Raw genomic sequence first — 19,062 nt, 5'->3', positions numbered from 1 at the left:
TGGAATGATTAAATCAGGCTAATTTACTTTTTTTTTTTTTTTTTTTGAAACAGAGTCTCGCTCTGTCACCCAGGCTGGACCACAGTGGCACGATCTCGGCTCACTGCAAGCTCCACCTCCCGGGTTCACGTCATTCTTCTGCCTCAGCCTCCCGAGTAGCTGGGACTACAGGTGCCCGCCACCACCGGTTAATTTTTTTTTTTTTTGTATTTTTAGTAGAGACAGGGTTTCACCATGTTAGCCAGGATGGTCTTGATCTCCTGACCTCATGATCCGCCCGCCTTGGCCTTCCAAAGTGCTGGGATTACAGGCGTGAGCCACTGCGTCTGGCCTTTTTTTTTTTTTTCCTAAAAGGACCTTGGCTTCAGAATTAACTTTAATTTTCATTCCATTTTGCTTATATTACCTTGACAAGATCAGTCCTTTGTAGCAAGGCCAGGATTTAAGCTTTGAACCACCAGTAAGGAGGGCATTGGTTTGAGCCTGCTTTCAATTTTGTCCAAAATCCAGTTATTCATATTTTACCTAGTTCCCAGTAACTCATAATACAATCCAAGAATGTGCCTTATTGCTGGCCTGGTACTTGCTGGATGCTCAGCATTTCAAAGCATATTGGGTTCCATCATCCACTTGAGAGCCAAAAAGTTCTTCAGTTGTAGGAACACGATGCTTGCTATGGTGAAAGAAAGTATGTTTCTCCTCTGGGCCAGACTGGTAAGCAAAGCGACTGCAAAAAATTTACCAAAGGTGGGTTGATGTGTATGTAGTAGAATAGATCAATGAGAAACAGACCATTTGGGCTGAAGAAGATACAGGGTGAAGGTAGGGAGAAGGAAATTTTCAAGAGTAGGGAAACCGAAAGGGATGCTCATTATCCTCTGAATGACTGAGGAAAGAAAGCTGAGAGTTAATCTAAGACGAATGGGGGATTAAGAAAATCTGAGTGCAAAGCATAGTGGTGTGGTGACATCCTTTGAAAGGAGGGTGGCTGGATTCCATCCAGGTCTAAACATTATAATTTGTGATTAGAATGAAAATTTTCAAGGGCCTCTTGGAGTTAGCCATCACACGTTGGATTCAAATGCATCCTCAGGTCATTAATTTAGGGATATTGAGGGATTAACCAACCTAAGGTTGTTTCGGTATCAAATCCTAGACAAGTTAATTCATACTGGTTTGGTTTCTTCTTGCCTTCTTTTGCTGTCAACTTGGCAGCTTTCTGGGGCAGTATTACAGTTTAAGGTCTTGAGAGCCAAACTCTCTAGCAATCCACTGTGGAGACCAGGAGGTTTTGGAGAGGGTTACAGGGAAGCTCAGGAAAGCAGAGAGCGGTTCCTGAGTGTCTTCGCCATTCTGTTCTTGAATTTTTGCTGCCAGGTTGCCCAGAGGGAAACTGAGCATAATTTCCATCTGCCAACCTTGTCATTTTCTGTACCCCACAGAAAGGAGGATGAGGCACCTGCTCCTCAGCTGGTCTCCCGTGCAACAGTTTCTTAGGAAAATGTAAATTGGGGAGTAAGTGGAAGGAGCCCCGAGGAGCAAAGTGGCTCCAGTCTGGAGAGCTTGGCTGTACCTGTCTTGGTACCCACCTTTTTTCTCTCCCTTTCCCTCCCAGTGCCTCAGAATTTGTGATCCAGCATTGTCATCAGCAAGTAGCTACAAGTGACATATGAGGCCATCTTAAGGGAAGTGGCAGCAGAGGGTTAAAAGGTGATGGATTGGGACTGTTAACAGCAGAAGTAATCACAAGATAGTGTTTCTTTGGCAAATAGCCTATTTTGAACATCATGAGGTGTGGGAAAACACAAGCTTTAGATGAATTGAGGTTTCTACCTTTTAGGCACATTCACCATATAAAATCTCTGATTAATATCAGTAAGGGCAGGAGGAGGAGGGACTCCTAACCTTGCCAAAACAATTACTATAGTAAATCACTATAGTAAACAGTTAAAAATAACAGAAACTCATTTCTCTAGTGCTGTTCAGTATGGGAGCCACTAGCCACATGTGGCTACTGAGCATTTGAAATATGGCTAGTTTAAATTGAGATTTTTTTGTAAGGGCAAAATACACACCATATCTCAAGGACTTAGTATGAAAAAAAAAACAGCATAATTTTTATATTGATGACATGTTGAAAACAATATATTGGTTACATTGGGATAAATAAAGTATTAGTTTTGCCTGTTTCTTTTTACCTTTATAACACGGTTACTAGAACATTTAAAATTATGCATGTGGCTCACATTATATTTCTGTTGGACAGTGCTACTCTGGTATACTAAAAAATAGAATTTGATCTATAAGCATCTTTTTAGCAGTACATTTCTTGCTTTGAGTAAGTGTACCTATACATCAGAGACAGGCTCATTTCAAAAGAGGGACAGGGAGGAGTGGCGATTTGAAAATGGGGAAACCAATTATAGAAGAAAGTCAGGACCCTGTCTCAGTTACCTCTCAGTCTGGGGGTGGGGGATTCTGTGACAGGGGTCAGTTGCCTGAAGCAAGTGCTCTCATCCCCGTCACTCCTGTTGATCTAGTTGGGGCTCCAGAGTGGGGAGGAGAAAGGCACTTTGAAACTTCTCTGCCCTTACCGTCTTAGCCATCAAACTCTGAGTTGGAGATAGTGACGATGTGACAGGAACTTTCCCTGGGCCTCTCTGGGCCATCGTTCCTGGCAGAGAGAAAGAGGAGGAATGAGGTGAGCGCCTTCTTCACTCCCAGGGCCATGTGATAGAGCTGCAGTCGCACCTCCTTCTGCCGATAGGCATAGATGAGTGGGTTGAGCAGGGAGTTACCCACACCAAGCAGCCACAGGTACCGTTCCAGCACTAGGTAGAGGTGACACTCCTGGCAGGCCACCTGCACAATGCCAGTGATAAAGAAGGGGGTCCAGGATAGAGTGAAGCTCCCGATGAGAACAGACACAGTGCGGACAGCTTTGAAGTCGCTGGGAGTCCGTGGGGGTCGATAACCTCCAGCCATGGCTCCTGCATGTTCCATCTTTCGGATCTGCTGACTGTGCATGGAGGCAATCTTGAGCATGTCGCAGTAGAAGAAGACAAAGAGGAGCATGGCTGGGAAGAAGCCAACGCAGGAGAGGGTCAGCACGAAGTAAGGGTGAAATACAGCAAAGAAGCTGCAGGACCCTTTGTAGGTGGTCTGCTGGAACATGGGGATTCCAAGTGGGAGGAAGCCAATGAGGTAAGACACCAACCACAGCCCGGCAATGCAGGCCCCGGCCATGAACCCACTCATGATCTTCAAGTAGCGGAGGGGCTGCTTGATGGCAAGGTACCTGTCAAAGGTGATCAGCATGACTGTGAGGACAGAGGCAGCCGCAGAGGAAGTGACAAATGCCATCCGCAGGCTGCACAGGGTCTTCTGTGTGGGCCGAGAAGGGCTGGAGAGCTGTTCTGTGAGTAGGCCTGAGATGGCCACACCAATCAAGGTGTCAGCCACAGCCAGATTCAAGGTGAAGCAGAGATTGACACCATCACTCTTGTGGATCAACAGCAGCACAGCCACAGCCACTAGTGTGTTAGTAGCAATGATGAGGGAGGCCAGGACAGCAAGGATCACTCCAAATGAGAAAGATGACTCCATGTCTCGAAGTGGCAGGACTTCACTTACCAGGGCATGCTGTCTTTCCAGCTGAAATTCTCATGGGCCAGGAGAAGAAGAGCTGTGGGTTCAGAGCTACAACACGATTCCAGCCTTCACTGGCAGTCCAGGCTGGCAGCTCGCCATCTTTGGGATCCTACAGGTCATGAAGAATTACTCACCCTCTCTTTTCAGTCCTCAGCCTCCTGCCTCTCCAGCTCTCTAAAGGCAGCAACCTCAGTACAGACCTCCCCCTGGGCCCTGAACTAGTCCCTCCCCCTCCAACCACCAAGTTACTAGACAACTCCCAAGTACCTGTACATGCTGTCTCGCCAGGCCCTCTCCCTTCAATGGTGCTTCAGGGACTCTGGAGGGACAGGGACATTCATAAGGTCTCCTGTCTGTCAAAAGATATAATTGACTCCAATCATACTTTTTTCTTCCTCCATATCTTGACATTAAATTTCTACTTTCCTTCCAAAACCTCGAGTACCAGCTTAAATAACTAATCTCAGCTTAATTAAACTTTTTCTTAATAATTAATTCTCAGTTACTATTATGAATTGCTTTTAATCAAGCAAGATGCTCACAATCAGTTGAAGTGGGAAGTGAGGGCAGGTGAGCTTTTTGAGGGGCCCCAGCATACTTTCAAGAGTGCTACCACACATTTAAGCTGTTTCTTACCTTTTGCTTCCTAGCTCCTCAAATTCCAATTCTCTCAAGTAGGGTGTGCTGTTCCCCCGTTTCTCATCCCTTGGAACCCATTTGAGGATTCAGGACAGGAAAAACAGGGCCAAAAACTGTTAACAGCTGTCATTCAGTTTAGAGCCCTTTCGCCACCTCGCGCTGCTGTCTCTCAAGTATACTCATTGATAATTATTTCTGCAGCATGTTGGGCCAGGTCTCTGGTCAGTGAATAGTGGCTGCTGGGCTTGCCTTTCTTAATCCTGTAGACCCAAGGTATCTCTGTGGGAGGAGGAGAAGAGGAGATGAGCTGCATTCTGGGAAGTGTCTGTTTGATGTTTGGCTATGGAATTTTCCACTTTCCAGGAATAGGAACGTGGGGGCGGTTGAGGGGGGAAGGTTAGACCAAAGGGCGACTGTGTTGCTGAAGCAGGTAAGATGCACTCCAGAGGGGCAGCTGCATAAGTCACTCCTGTTTTAGGATGTGTATCTATTTGCTTGGGTACATTAGAACTAACCTTTCGCCTGCCACTCTCATCTTGGATACCAAGAAGAGAGGGGTGGGGAGAAGAGTGGTTAGAAGCTTATTTACTCAGTTCAGGTGAGAGCACAAATGGGGAGGGTTAGTGTTTGAAGTCAGGGAGTAGAGAGCAAGGTGCAGAGTTGGACGCAAATATATTTCAGGACGTTTTGACAGTCTGAGAGGGCCTTTGGCAGATGTCTCTCCTAAAAAAGGATCAGAAAGACTGTGTTGTGGGGACTCAGTATTCTAGTTGCCAGCCTGAAAACAGTTCTTATTCTTGTGTACGCCCATTGGGAGATTGATTCCAGTTGCTTAGAACCTAGCCTAATTTTATACCTGGACCTAAGGTGTGCTTGGGTTTCCCCAGCTCTTGACTCCACAGAGTCAAGTTAGCCCTTTTCAAGCCCATGTTCAAACTTGAGAGTGTATCAGAATCACCTGGAGGGTTTCTTAAAACCCAGGTTCTTGGGCCCTACTCCCAGAGTTTCGGGTCATTGGTGAGTCTGAGAATCTGCATTTCTTTCTTTCTTTCTTTCTTTCTTTCTTTCTTTCTTTCTTTCTTTCTTTCTCTTTCTTTCTTTCTTTCTTTCTTTCTTTCTTTCTTTCTTTCTTTCTTTCTTTCTTTCTTTCTTTCTTTCTTTCCTTTCCTTTCCTTTCCTTTCCTTTCCTTTCCTTTCCTTTCCTTTCCTTTCTTTCTTTCTTTCTTTCTTTCTTTCTTTCTTTCTTTCTTTCTTTCTTTCTTTCTTTCTTTCTTTCTCTCTCTCTCTCTCTCTCTCTCTCTTTCTCTCTTTCTTTTTTTCCCTCCCTCCCTCCTTCCTTCCTTCCTTTCTTTCTTTCCTTCTTTCTTCCTTTTATTATTATTATTATTATTATTTAGAAGGAGTTTCGCTCTTGTCACCCAGGCTGGAGTGCAATGGTGTGATCTCGACTCACTGCAACCTCCACCCCCCAGGTTCAAGCAATTCTCCTGCCTCAGCTTCCCAAATAGCTGGGATTACAGGTGTGCAGCCACCACACCCAGCTAATTTTGTATTTTCAGTAGAGACGGTGTTTCACCGTGTTGGCCAGCTGGTCTCGAACTCCTGGCCTCAGGTGATCCACCTGTGTCGGCCTCCCAAAGTGCTGGGATTATAGGCGTGAGCCACCGCGCCTGGCCAGAATCTGCATTTCTAACAAGTTCCCAGATGCTGCTGTTACTTGCTTAGGGACCACACTTTGAGAAGCACTGCTGTACTGTAATGATTCTTACCCTTAGCTGTGCATTGGAATCACCTGGTGATTCCAAACGATACTGCTGTTTGGGCCACACACCAAGAGATTCTAACATAATTATTCTGGGGTGGTACCTGTGCACTGGGAGTTTTAAAAGTTCCTTGGGTGATTCTAATATTCAGCCAGGGTTGAGAACTACTGTCCTTGGTTTCCTCACGTGTAACGTGGAGACAGTCATAGTTATATCACAAGGTTGTGAGGATGATAAAATGAGGTATGATATGGGCAAAGACTTCATGACTAAAACACAAAAAGCAATGGCAACAAAAGCCAAAATTGACAAATGGAATCTAATTAAACTAAAGAGCTTCTGCACAGTAAAAGAAACTACAGAAGTGAACAGGCAACCTACAGAATGGGAGAAAATTTTTATAATCTATTCATCTGACAAAGGGCTAATATCCAGAATCTACAAGGAACTTCAACAAATTTACAAGAATAAAACAACCCCATCAAAAAGTGGGCAAAGGATATGAAAAGACACTTTTCAAAAGAAGACATTTATGCAGCCAACAAACATATGAAAAAAGGCTCATCATCACTGGTCATTAGAGAAATGCAAATAAAAACCACAATGAGATACCATCTCACGCCAGTTAGAATGGCAATCATTAAAAAGTCAGGAAACAGATGCTGGAGAGGATGCGGAGAAATAGGAATGCTTTTACACTGTTGGTGGGAGTGTAAATTAGTTCAGCCATTGTGGAAGACAGTGTGACGATTCCTCAAGGATCTAGAACTAGAAATACCATTTGACCCAGCAATTCCATTACTGGGTATATACCCAAAGGATTATAAATCATTCTACTCTAGAGACACATGCACACATATGTTTATTGCAGCACTATTCACAATAGCAAAGACTTGGAACCAACCCAAATGCCCATCAATGTTAGACTGGATAAAGAAAATGTGGCACATATACACCATGGAATACTGTGCAGCCGTAAAAAAGAATGAGTTCATGTCCTTAGTAGGGACATGGATGAAGCTAGAAACCATCATTCTCAGCAAACTAACACAGGAACAGAAAACCAAACACCACATGTTCTCACTCATAAGTGGGAGCTGAACAATGATGAGAACATATGGGCACAGGGAGGGGAACATCACACACCAGGGGCCTGTTGGGTGGGTGGGGGGCAAGGGAAGGGATAGCATTAGGAGAAATGCCTAACGTAGATGATGGATTGATGGGTGCAGCAAACCACCATGGCACATGTATACCTATGTAACAAACGTGCACGTTCTGCATATGTATTCCAGAACTTAAAGTATAATAAAAGTAAATTTTTAAAAATGAGGTGTGATAGATATGAAAAGGCTTCACAAAGTGTAAAATGTTACATGGGTATTGAGTGTCTTCTAGTCTCTGCTAATCAAATTAACACACTGTTAATCAAAGTGTGTATCAGAAGCATTGGTATGACCCGAGAGCTTTTTAGAAATGCGGAAGCTCGGCCGGGCCTGCTGGCTCATGCCTGTAATCTCAGCACTTTGGGAGGCTGAGGCGAGCAGATCACCTGAGGTCAGGAGTTCAAGACCAGCCTGGCCAACATGGCGAAACCCCGTCTCTACTAAAAATATGAAAATGAGCTGGGCGTGGTGGTGGGCATCTGTAATCCCAGCTACTCGGGAGGCTGAGGCAGGAGAATTGCTTGAACCTGGGAAGCAGAGGTTGCAGTGAGCTGAGATTGCACCACTGCACTCCAGCCTGGGTAATAGAGTGACACTATGTCTCAAAAAAAAAAAAAAAAAAAAAAAAAAAAAAAAAAAAAAAAAAAAGAGGAAAGACAGAAAAGAAGAAACGCAGAATCTCAGGCCTTATTCAAGACCTAGTGAAGCAGTCTGCAGTTTAACAAGATCTCCAGGTGATCTGCACGCACATTTAAGTTATCTTTGCCTCTCTCCTACTCTCAGGTGTCTAGCTGTATTAGTTTTCCTTTGCTGCTGTAATGAACTACCACAAACTGACTTAACACGAATGTAGTATCTTACAATTCTCAAGGTCAGAAGTCCAAAGTGGGTCTTACAGGGCTGAAGTCAAGGTGTCACCTGAGCCGTGTTCCTTCAGGAGGCTCGAGGGAAGAGTCCATTTCCTTATCTTTTTTAGTTTCCAGAGGCTGCTTGCACTCCTAGGCTCCTGGACACATCACTCCATGGTCACGTCTTCTTCTCTGACCTTTCTCTTTCCCCCCTGCCCCCACCTTTTTTTTGAGACAAAGTCTTGCTCTGTTGCCCAGACTGGAGTGCAGTGGTGCCATCTTGGTTCACTGCAACCTCTGCCTCCCGGGTTCAAGCGCTTCTCCTGCCTCAGCCTCCTGAGTAGCTGGGATTAGAGGCGTGTGCCACCACGCTCAGCTATTTTTTTTGTATTTTTAGTAGAGACGGGGTTTCACCATATTGGTCAGGCTGGTCTCGAACTCCTGACCTCGTGATCCACCCGCCATGGCCTCCCAAAGTGCTGGGATTACAGGCATGAGCCACCGCACTCAGCTCCCTGTTTCCCTTTTTAAAGGAACCTTGTGATGACATTGGGTCCACCTGGACAATCCACGATAACTCCTCCATTTCAGGATCCTTAACCTAATCACATCTGCAAGTACCTTCTGCCATGTGAAGTCACATATTCACAGGTTCCCAAGATTAAGACATGGACATCTTGGGGGACATTTTTCTACCTATCACACTGGTATTCTCTGCTGCATGGATCTCTTCCCTCCCAAATCCCCCTTCAACAGAGTCTGCCATTGGAACCAGGCTCCTAGGAGAGGAGCTCTAGGAAGGTAGTCAGGATAAGCCAGGCCTGATTTCTCATGGTGCCTAGACCAGCCATCTGCTTGTGATGATTTAGCTGCATCTTGCCTAAGGACAAAGGTGTAGTGACATTTAATAAATACCTCTTCCTGAGTGACTAGACTGGTACATATATTACTATAAAATATTATGCAGCAGTGTGAAAAGAATGGGATAGGTTTATATGTATGGATATAAAGAGACTTCCAAGATATGTTGTTGATTGACAAATCACAAATCAGTTTCTAGAGTCTTGGCTCACTTATGAAAAAACCCCCGAACTCAAATATATGTGGATGTAAATGCACAGAATGCATAGAAAAGAGACTGTTAACAAAGAGTGAATAACTTTGAGGAGGGGAATGGGATTGTTGGGGGCTGAAGAGTCACGATTTGCTTTGAATACTTTTTACTTGTCATATAATATATATATAAATATATATTTTATATTATTATTATTTTGAGACAGGGTCTCATTCTGTCACTTAGGCTGCAGTGCAGTGGCACAATCTTGGCTCACTGCAACCTCTGCCTCCCTGATTCAAGCAATTCTCCTGCCTCAGCCTCCCGAATAGCTGGGATTACAGGCACCCGCCACCACGCCCGGTCAATTTTTGTATTTTTAGTAGAGATGGGGTTTCACCATGTTGGCCAGGCTGGTCTCGAACTCCTGACCTCAGATGATCCGCCTGCCTTGGCCTCCCAAAGTGCTGGGATTACAGGCATGAGCCACTGCACCTGGATAACTTGTCATATATTTTCACAGTGAGAATGCATCTATGTAATTTCAAAAGAAACAAACATGCCCCTTAACTACCTCTCCCTGTTCCAGCCCAGACACCATTTTGCAAAGGGATTTTCCAAACAACACAAAAGTGCATATGTGTGTGAGTGCACACCCATGCAAATATATATAGTCACACATCTCTTAATGATAGAGATATGTTCTAAGAAATGCATCATTAGGCAATTTCGTCATTGTGTGAACATCACAGTGTACTTACACAAACCTAGATGGTATAGCCTACTGTACATCTAGGCTATATGGTATGGCCTATTGCTCCTAGGCTACAAACCTATAGCTTATTACTGTACTGGATACTGTAATTATTATACAATGGTAAGTATTTGTGTATCTAAACATATCTAAACACAGGAAAGGTACAGTAAGAATACAGTATTATAATCTTATGGGACCACCATCATATATGTGGTCCATTGTTGACTGAAACATCATTATGTGCCACAGAACTGTATATATTTATATACACACATACATATATACACTATTTTATATATGTAATATATATGTTATATACAAAATACACAGATATATATGTACACTATATAGTATACGCATTACATATATTAAAATAACACACACATACATGAAAGAGAAAGAGAGAGAGAGAGTGAGAGGATTTGTGTTTCCTTTTATTCATATTGCTTTTACTGGCCTGGGGTACAACTGTAGAGAGAGGGGTGTGTGTGGATTGAAAGAAATGTAGGACATGACAGGGTGGGAGAATCAGTATTTGAGGCTCTTCTTGGAGTGTGAGATGCTTTGAGGAAATAACCCTATCCTTCTGGGGCATCTGAGTCTTCTTGCAGCAATGGATGATACCGGCTAACATTTATGGGGCCTTTAAGTGCCAGGTACTGTGCTACATATACAACATGGATTTTCATTTAACCTTCATGACAATTCTGTAAGGTAGATACTATTCATACCTTGATTTTACAGGTGAGGAAATCAAGGCACACAGAGAAGGTGACTTATTTGCCCAGGGCTACACCACTTGTAAGTGAAAGATGTTGGAAATCGACATACAGGCCAGCAGCTTGTGTGAGACCTGTGGACAGCCCCCAAGAGTTCATCCCATCTCATCCCATCTCACAGCCCCCAAGAGTTCATCCCATCTCATGTCAACCATAGAGATTACATCTTGTCCCCTTTTGTTTTGCGACAGAGTGAGACTCCATCTCAAAAAAAAAAAAAAAAAAAAAAAAAAGTTGAGGCTTGGAGAGATAAAGGGACCTGCCCAAGGTTACCAAACTAGAAAGGGACGGCAGAGCTGGGATTTGGAATCCAGTTCTCCTTACTCCTGGTGCAATGGTCTTTTTGCTATTCCATGTTGCAGAAGCCCTGGGTGTGGTAGGCTGAATAATGCCCCCCGCATAAATATCCACATGTGAATCCCTGGAACCTATGAATATATGACCTTACTTGGCAAAATCTAGTTTGCAGATATGATTAAGCTAAGGATCTTGAGATGGAGAGAATATCCTGGATTTTCCCTGTGAGCCCAGTGTTGTAAGGGTCCTTACAACAGGGAGTCAGGAGATCAGAGTGGGCAGTTTTGGAGATGTGATGACAGAGGCCAGTGGTTGGAGTGATGCAAGGAAGGGATCACATGTCAAGGATTCAAGAGGCCTCTGGAAGTCAGAAAAGGCGAGGCAAGGAATCCTCTCCTAGAGCCTCCAGAAGGAATCAGCCCTGCCGACACTCTGACTTTAGCCCAGTGAAGCTGATTTCAGACTTCTGACCTCGAGAACTAGAAGATAATAGATTTGTGTTGTTTTAAGCCACCAAGTTTGTGGTAATTTGTTACAGCGGCAACAGGAAAGTAATACATTGGTTTCAAGGGTTAGTATGTGGAGACAATTCAAAAACTGGGTCCTGGTTATATTGCTGCTTGGAGGTGGCTACTGCCCAAGAGGCATTTGGTTGCAATACTACAAAGGTTCCTACATAGCCAGGAAAGAGCATCATTGTTGGCCTGAGATGCCAAAATGCCAGTGGCCAGGAAGCCCAGCAGAGGGCACTCTGCAGGGAGAAAGCAATCCTTGGAAAGGCTCTGCTCCTGTCGAGCTGGATACATAGGACACTTCACACTTCTGGATTGCTCCGACTTTGTTGTATTTTAGGTGTGATTCATGCAAGCCAGAGGAGCTCTTCAGGGACATAGTATGATCCCTGAAGACATTTTCATTTGTCACTCAGGACTCAGAACCTTCTTGCCCCATTAAAAAAAGGACTCATATAGTTACAACTAGTAGGCTGAAATCCTTCCTTCCCCTGCAGAATAGGAGTTGAGTAAAAAAACACATACCTTTTTGGCCAATGTCCATGGCTTGTGGAATGGGGTGGGGTGAGGAGAGAAAATATATATTCCATTAATGTTTCTAGCTTTTTTCATTGAAAATCTTTCTTGAAGTCTATTCTTCAAGACACTAGTCAGGGGGTCATGCTAAGCTGAGTTTTATATAGCAGCCCTCCAACTCTCAGAAAGAGATTTCCACCTTTTTCCTAAGGAAGAACTGGTTTAGTTCACTAGGGGGTAAGATTTGTGGGTTGCAGAAGGGGTCAGGGTGGTTGTAACAATGGCTGGGAGTATTTAGAATGTGAAAAGAATATAATATTATTATTAATATTAGTAATACTTCTTATCACAATCCTTGCAAGATCTCTAAGAGGTGATATTATCACCATTTCATAACTTGGGAAGGCTACCACAAAAAAGTTAATTGAAGCTAATTAAATTGCCCAATTTTCTACAGCTAGCAAGTGGAAGAACTGGGATTTGAACCCAGGTCTGCCAAGCTCTATGTGTCCCACCTGTTCTCTCCAGAATGTAAGTTGCTGACCAGAGATGGAATGCAAGCTGTGTAGCATCATCCTATAGCCTTGAAAACCTGCATCCACCCTCAAGAAGGATGCCACCTCCTGCCACTCCAGGGTAGAAAGCTGACAGTCTTCATGCAACATCATTGTGAACTGAGCCAAGATAGACCCATCCTGCGCTTCTTCTCTAGAAGCTTAGTATTGTCCATCAGCTTGTCCCAGAGCACTCATGTGCTCTGGTCTTTACAGTGTCATGTCTCTGTGATCTGGCTTCTTTGAGCTGTGGCCCACTCATTCCTTTCCCTAATCTGTATACCATCTCCTATACCCTGGATCAGTGTTTCATCCAGCACTCCCGGTAACTGCCTTCTTCACCTCAGGCAACAGAGCACCCCAGGTAAACTGTGGCTCAAAACAGTGAAAATGAATAAGAGGAGGGTAAAAGCTGCCCATGCAAGGAATCTTTTGGAGAACAGGCAGTGGGCTCTAGTCATTAGCTTGGGGCGACTGACCTGCCTAGGTGAAATTGTGATGACCATCTGGGAACTCCTGCTCTAGGTAAGTTCCTGTTATCCCTGAAAAATACTTTTACATTCAGCTCCAGTTAGATCTGCCCAGTGCTACTTCTCCTCCCACTGGGTCTGATCGTCCCATTTGATTCAGTCCAGCTAGCATGCCCTTTAGACCTGCATGCCAAAGGGAAATTCACATTACGAATTTAGAGTAAATGTGATTTGTGATTACAGGTGGGTTCTACTAGAACTAGAGTCATATGCTCCCCCAGCACTTTTTCCCTCTACTTTCTCCCTTTCTTCCCTGGAACTAGATTCTGCTTTTTAATCAGCACATCGAGAATCTTGGCAGCTTCTGAAAGTTGTGCTGCTTGAGGTATGGAAAATTGCTGCATTGGCTTAGGCAGTGGAGGAAAGGTGAACAATGACAGGCAGGCGGGAAAAGGATATCTCTTGTGTGTCTTTTAGAAGGTATACTCACCCCTGGAGGCAACTTGGCCTCCTCCTCCTGAAGAGTTTGGGATTCTTTTTCCAATCCCTCAAGAGTCTACATAAGCATCAGATTGCTGGGAACAAGCATAGGCTCACACCACCACGCCTGGATTTTTTATTTTTTGTAGAAATGGGGGCCTCACTATGTTGCCCAGGTTGGTCCCGAATTCCTAGCCTCAAGCAATCCTCCCACCTTGGCCTCTCAAAGTGTTGGGATTACAGATGTGAACAACCGGGTCCCTCCCCTTTTCTTTTGGAATACACGTTCTCCTGCTTTTTCATCTTTCTCTGTCATCCTCTTTCTTAGTCTCCTTTATTGACTCCTCAGGTATTTTTAACGATTTACCAATTGAATTCATTAGTTTTCTTCCAAACCAGTCTTCTTGCCTGTTTTACCTTAGCAAAGTGTGTCACACCCAACTAGTGTCTCAAGCTGGAAACCTAAGCGTCATCCTTAGATGTTTCCTCACTAACCACATCTACTTGAATAAGCATGTTGTGGCTATGAAACCTGTTGGCTTTGTTTGCTCCTGCTCATCACAGCCAACAGGTATCCCAACTGATCTCCCAGTATCAAGGCTTGCATGTCTTCAATCCATCTCCCACACTGGTTCCAAAGTGATCAAAAAGAAAATTGACCATGTCACTCCCAGGCTCAAAGAAACATGCTCAGATTATGTTTTTGTCCCCACATATATGTTTTTCTTATAGGCTGAACATGTTCACCTTTATATTCTCAGAACCTAAAGCAGTATCTGCCTATAGCAAGTCCTCAACAAAAGTGGTCAGCTGGTTGACTGGTTGAATGACTGAATGATTAAGCTATACGATCACTTCTCATTGTCTACTAGCTAGAATCAGAACTTCTTGGCTTCTTCTACAAGGCCCTTCACAAAATGGCCAGAACTCTTCCATCCTTATCTTCAGCCATTACCACTCTGCCCCATCCCATCACCTTGTCACATCATATGCTTTCCACACTTTGATGCTCTTGCCTCTGGTGTTTCCACTGCTTGAAATGCTGTTTCTGTGTGGTACCCATCCTGCATCTTCCATCTACATGTGACTGCCTTCAAGGCCCAGCTCAACAGTCACATGACTCTATGTGCCTTTCCTTGACAATCTACTTTCCACCCCCAGCTTCCTCTGACCCCCAACATCAGAATTAATTATCACTCAGCTGGTTTTAAAGGCATTTCACTCATACATTCAATATGACATTCATCACCTGGAATACAAAGTGCTTATTTATATCTGTAACTATCTTGTAACACTGTGAGCTGCTCAACGGCAGGGACTGGGTCTTGTGGTCTTGTTCACTATAGTATCCCCAGCATCTAGGCCAGTGTCTGAGCACTGACAAACACAGGATGTGCCTTTATGTTGGTGTCATGTGTGTTCTTATTTATTTTTATTTAAAAATACAATATTTTTTCAGTTTGGAACAATACCGGCATGGAACACCATCTTCTTTGCTGTCACCTGGAGACAAATCACCATCATCCGTCGTCTGATTTATTGTAGAGCTTCCAAACTGGTCTTCCTGCTTCTACTGTAGGCATCCCTTGCCCACTCCCTGGTCTGTTATCAACACAGCAGCTAAGGTGAACCTACTAAAACGTACATCAGATCAAAGTTCTTTGGTGACTCCCTATCTCACATTGAGTAAATTCCGAAGCCAGTACCCAACATGACCATGTTTGATCTGTTCTCCTTACCTCAACTTATCCTGTGTATAGAGGTTAAGAGTGCAGACTTTGGAGCCATATGACCTGGATTCAAATCCTGGTTCTACCATTTACCAGCTGTGTGACCTAGGGCAAGCAACCTAACCTCTCTGTGCCTCTGTTTTCTCATCTACCAAATTAGGATAATAATATCTGTCTCATAGGGTTGTTGCAAGAAGTAAATGAATTTATACATGTAAAGTATCTAGAACAGTGTCAGGTACATGGTAGGTACTAAGTAAGATTTTCTCAAATAAACAAAAATGTATCATTCTCCCCCTTGCCTGCTCCTCTCCAGTCACACTGGCCTCCTTGCTGTTTCTGAAATACACTGTCTCAGAACAATACTCTTTTCCCAGACACTTACATGGCATCCTCCCTGTCTTCCTGTGGTGGCACATGCCTGTAGTCCCAGCTACTTGGGAGGCTGAGGCAGGAGAATCACTTGAACCTTGGAGGCAGAGGTTGCAGTGAGCCAAGATCGCACTACTGCACTACAGTCTGGGAAACAGAGTGAGACTCTGCCTCAAAAAATAAATAAATAAATAAAAATAAAAATAAAAAAAGAAAATTCTAACCATATAGAAAGGAACAAAGGGAAAATAAAATAAAGTCTTCTCTACCCCTACCCTCATCTGTTTTCCTTTAGGTAATCATAGTTGTGTGATTTTTCAATTTCATTAACCAATAAGTATATTGGTTGCATTCTATGTATGTAGGAAAATGTTTGAGGCTTGAGGTTCTGAGGAGCTTATACATGCAGAGCCTTCACCTTCCAGGATTTCATAGTCTTTCTGGGAGAAGAACATAAAGGAGTTTTGTAGTGTTACAGAGTTCAGAAGTAAGAGCCATCACTGTGGGGTCATAAGATCAGGAAAGGTTTCCTGCATGATGGATGACTTGTTGGGGGTTTGGGGCTTGGGCAGATTTCAGTAAGAGAGAGGAGGGTGGCCCAGGGGTCTAAGGCCCTCTCAGAAGAGGTGCCAAGGTGGGATGATGAAAGGGGCCTCTGAGGGAATGGATAGAAGTGGAGCCTGGCTTAAGTTGAGCCTTTAAGTGGAGAACAGTGACAGAAGAGAATGGAGAATAGGGGCTGGAGCAGCTAGAAGAGTACTGAAAGAGCCAGGAGGCATGTGCTAATGACTCAGGACTGTGACTGGAAGTGACACATTTTATAGATACTGCAATAGTACAATTGTTAGGACTTGGTGAGTGGATGCATATGTTGAGGTGAAGAATAGGGAAGACTGAAATATGAAATCCATGTTTTTGAGCCTGGGCAACCAGGAAAATGGTGGTAACATTGTCCAAAATAGGGTAGTCTGGGGGAAAAACTGTTTGGGGGTGTGGTGTGGTGGTGGGAAGTTGGGAGATGACTCTGACTAGATAGATAGTTCAGCCTTTCCTTGAATGCAGGGACTGCCATTGACTACCTTAGCATTACCCTCCGAAGCTAGAACTAAATACTGCATAGAATATTTGCTACATGAATGTTACTGGTGGAGATCACTCACAGCCACCTTGGATGCCAAACCCTGGTTCTACTTTCAGATGTTAAGTTCAGAGGGTCCTCTGCATCCCCACCTCTTTTTCAACTCATACTTATGGATATCTCTAGGCATCACCTTACCTACCAATTCGTCAATTGCAAGTACATCTATGGAAAGTCTGACTTCCTTGCTTTGTTATTTACTTCAGGATCTCCTAGGGTGATCAACCATCCTGGTTTGTTCTGGGGTTGCCAATTTTAGCTCCAAAGGTCAGAAGTCTCAGAAACCTCTCAGTTCCAGGAAAACTGAAGCAATATTCAGCTCTCTCACCTTCAGAATAGCTCTGCTGAACCTACCAGCTGCATAGTAATAATAGCCTTCTCATGTTCTCAATCTAAATTGGTCTTATTCTACTCTTTTGCTCCAGCTTCTCTTGGAACACTGATGACTTATCCCCAGGTATAGTCTTAACTCTCTCATTTCACAGCCATTTGAAAGAGTCAGCAAGATAATGCTGCATGCTAGTTTATCACTCTGCAGTGGCTACTTCAACCCACAACTAAGCAACCTGAGATTCCTAGAAGCAGATAAACCCCATATGCAATCTGTCACTGTTTAGCTTTCATTGCCAAGATAATTTTACAAAGTTAATGAATAGCTAGGTTGGAATGGGGAAGGGGGAACAGACATAGAATGAATGAGGAGAAACTGTCATGGGTGGGCAGGCTCTGTTCTCCTTTTTGGCAGGACATTGGTTACATGGTGGGCCACTTGAGGGTACAGTTGGTATCATCATCAAAATGTTTTTATGAAGGACCTAATATCTGGTGCTCTGAGCTAGGCCACACAGCTCTGGACTTTTACTTTTAGAACATCATGGTCCAAGAGCAGGTACTGATGTGGACATGTGCAAAATGGATTCAAACTGTCAATATGAGTTAAATCACATATTATATGTTAATCATCTCTTCCACTGGTTTCTAGATATTTCCGGTTGAAATCTATCAGGCAAATATATCTTGTCCCCTTAATTATAATATTAGCTCCTTGAGGGCAGAGGACCCACCCTGATACTCCTGTCTACAGACCTTAGCTGCACAGGACAAATCTAGATGTTCAGTAAGGACTGATTAAATCAACCTGACCTAATGGGTGCAGGTACTCTAGTACCTTTCTAGTTAGTTTATTCATTTGAGCCTCATTTCTTCCTCTACAAAACGAGGGTGGAAATTTCTTTTACTTTCCCTTTTTTTTTTTTTTTAAAAAAGGAGTCTCGCTCTGCTGCCCAGGCTGGAGTGCAGTGGTGCGATCTCGGCTCACTGCAACCTTTGCCTCCCAGGTTCAAGTGATTCTCCTGCCTCAGCCTCCCGAGTAGCTGGGATTACAGGCGTGTGCCACCATCCCTGGATAATTTTTGTATTTTTAGAGGAGACAGAGTTTCACCATGTTGGCTGGGTAGGTCTTGAACTCCTGACCTCAGGTGATTCACCCACCTTAGCCTCCCAAAGTGTTGGGATGACAGGTGTGAGCCACCACACCTGGCCCCCCCATTTTTTCCTTTATTTTAGAGACAGGTTCTGCTGTGTTGCCCAGGCTGGTCTCAAACTCCTGAGTTCAAGCAATCCTCCTACCTCAGCTTCCCAAAGTGCTGGGATTACAGGCATGAGCTGCTGCACCCGGCCAGGAATTGTAATTTTATCTGCTTCATTGGGTTGTTGTGAGGGTGGAGAGACAATACATGTAAATTGCTTAGCACATACTCTAGTATCATGCAGTACATCATCTGCTCACTTGCTAGCTATTAATTTAACAATATTAATTTCTGTCTCCTGCTCAACTAGGAGAGAGCCTATGGAAAAGAGTAAGTGCAGCGGCTCTCATGCAAATCTGTAGGTATTCAATTCAGCCTATAGAGGCACACTGTTCTGTTGCCTATGTATTGGGATAAGGACAACAGAAGATTTACCTTTTCACCTATATTCTTCACTTTTCTGCCATGACAGGGATGCTCTGATGGGTCTGTGCGTGAGCAACTGACTAGGAGCGAAGGTCCAAGTGGGACTCTGGACTGGGAGCGAGGGCTGAGACTAAAGTCGCCACATCAGGCTGCTTATTCCGTTCATTCAGCAAATATTTATAGCTAATCTAACCAGTTTCCGATATCGTTCAAGAGCTGGGGGTCCTGCAACAGCCCAGGCTCGTGCCTTTACCCCATTTCACAGAGGAGAAAAAGCGAAAAATTAGAGAAAAACCGTTTCTACAAGAGGTAACCGCACAGAACGCCGAAGGCTTCTAGTGCGCAGGCGCCACGCCCCGGTACGCCCCAGCTCTTCCGGCG

The 19,062-nt window shown here is 44.0% G+C and overlaps 1 protein-coding gene across 1 annotated transcript; it reads right to left on the bottom strand.

The window, feature by feature from the left end:
* Window positions 1–2,072: 2,072 nt before the first annotated feature.
* Window positions 2,073–3,919, bottom strand: GPR119 (G protein-coupled receptor 119). The gene has a single exon (XM_037989130.2). It carries the CDS (start codon window positions 3,604–3,606, stop codon window positions 2,599–2,601), a length of 1,008 nt encoding a protein of 335 aa, XP_037845058.2. The 5' UTR covers window positions 3,607–3,919; the 3' UTR covers window positions 2,073–2,598.
* Window positions 3,920–19,062: the final 15,143 nt, after the last annotated feature.

Source organism: Chlorocebus sabaeus, chromosome X, assembly GCF_047675955.1.
Source record: "Chlorocebus sabaeus isolate Y175 chromosome X, mChlSab1.0.hap1, whole genome shotgun sequence".
NCBI classification, from domain to species: domain Eukaryota; kingdom Metazoa; phylum Chordata; class Mammalia; order Primates; family Cercopithecidae; genus Chlorocebus; species Chlorocebus sabaeus.
The sequence above is the reverse complement of the archived record's forward strand: the minus strand, read 5'-3'. Positions and strand labels throughout refer to the sequence as shown.

Bases quoted from the DNA above. Each gene is read 5' to 3' on its own strand.
- GPR119 (XM_037989130.2), bottom strand. From the start codon at position 3,606: ATGGAGTCATCTTTCTCATTTGGAGTGATCCTTGCTGTCCTGGCCTCC.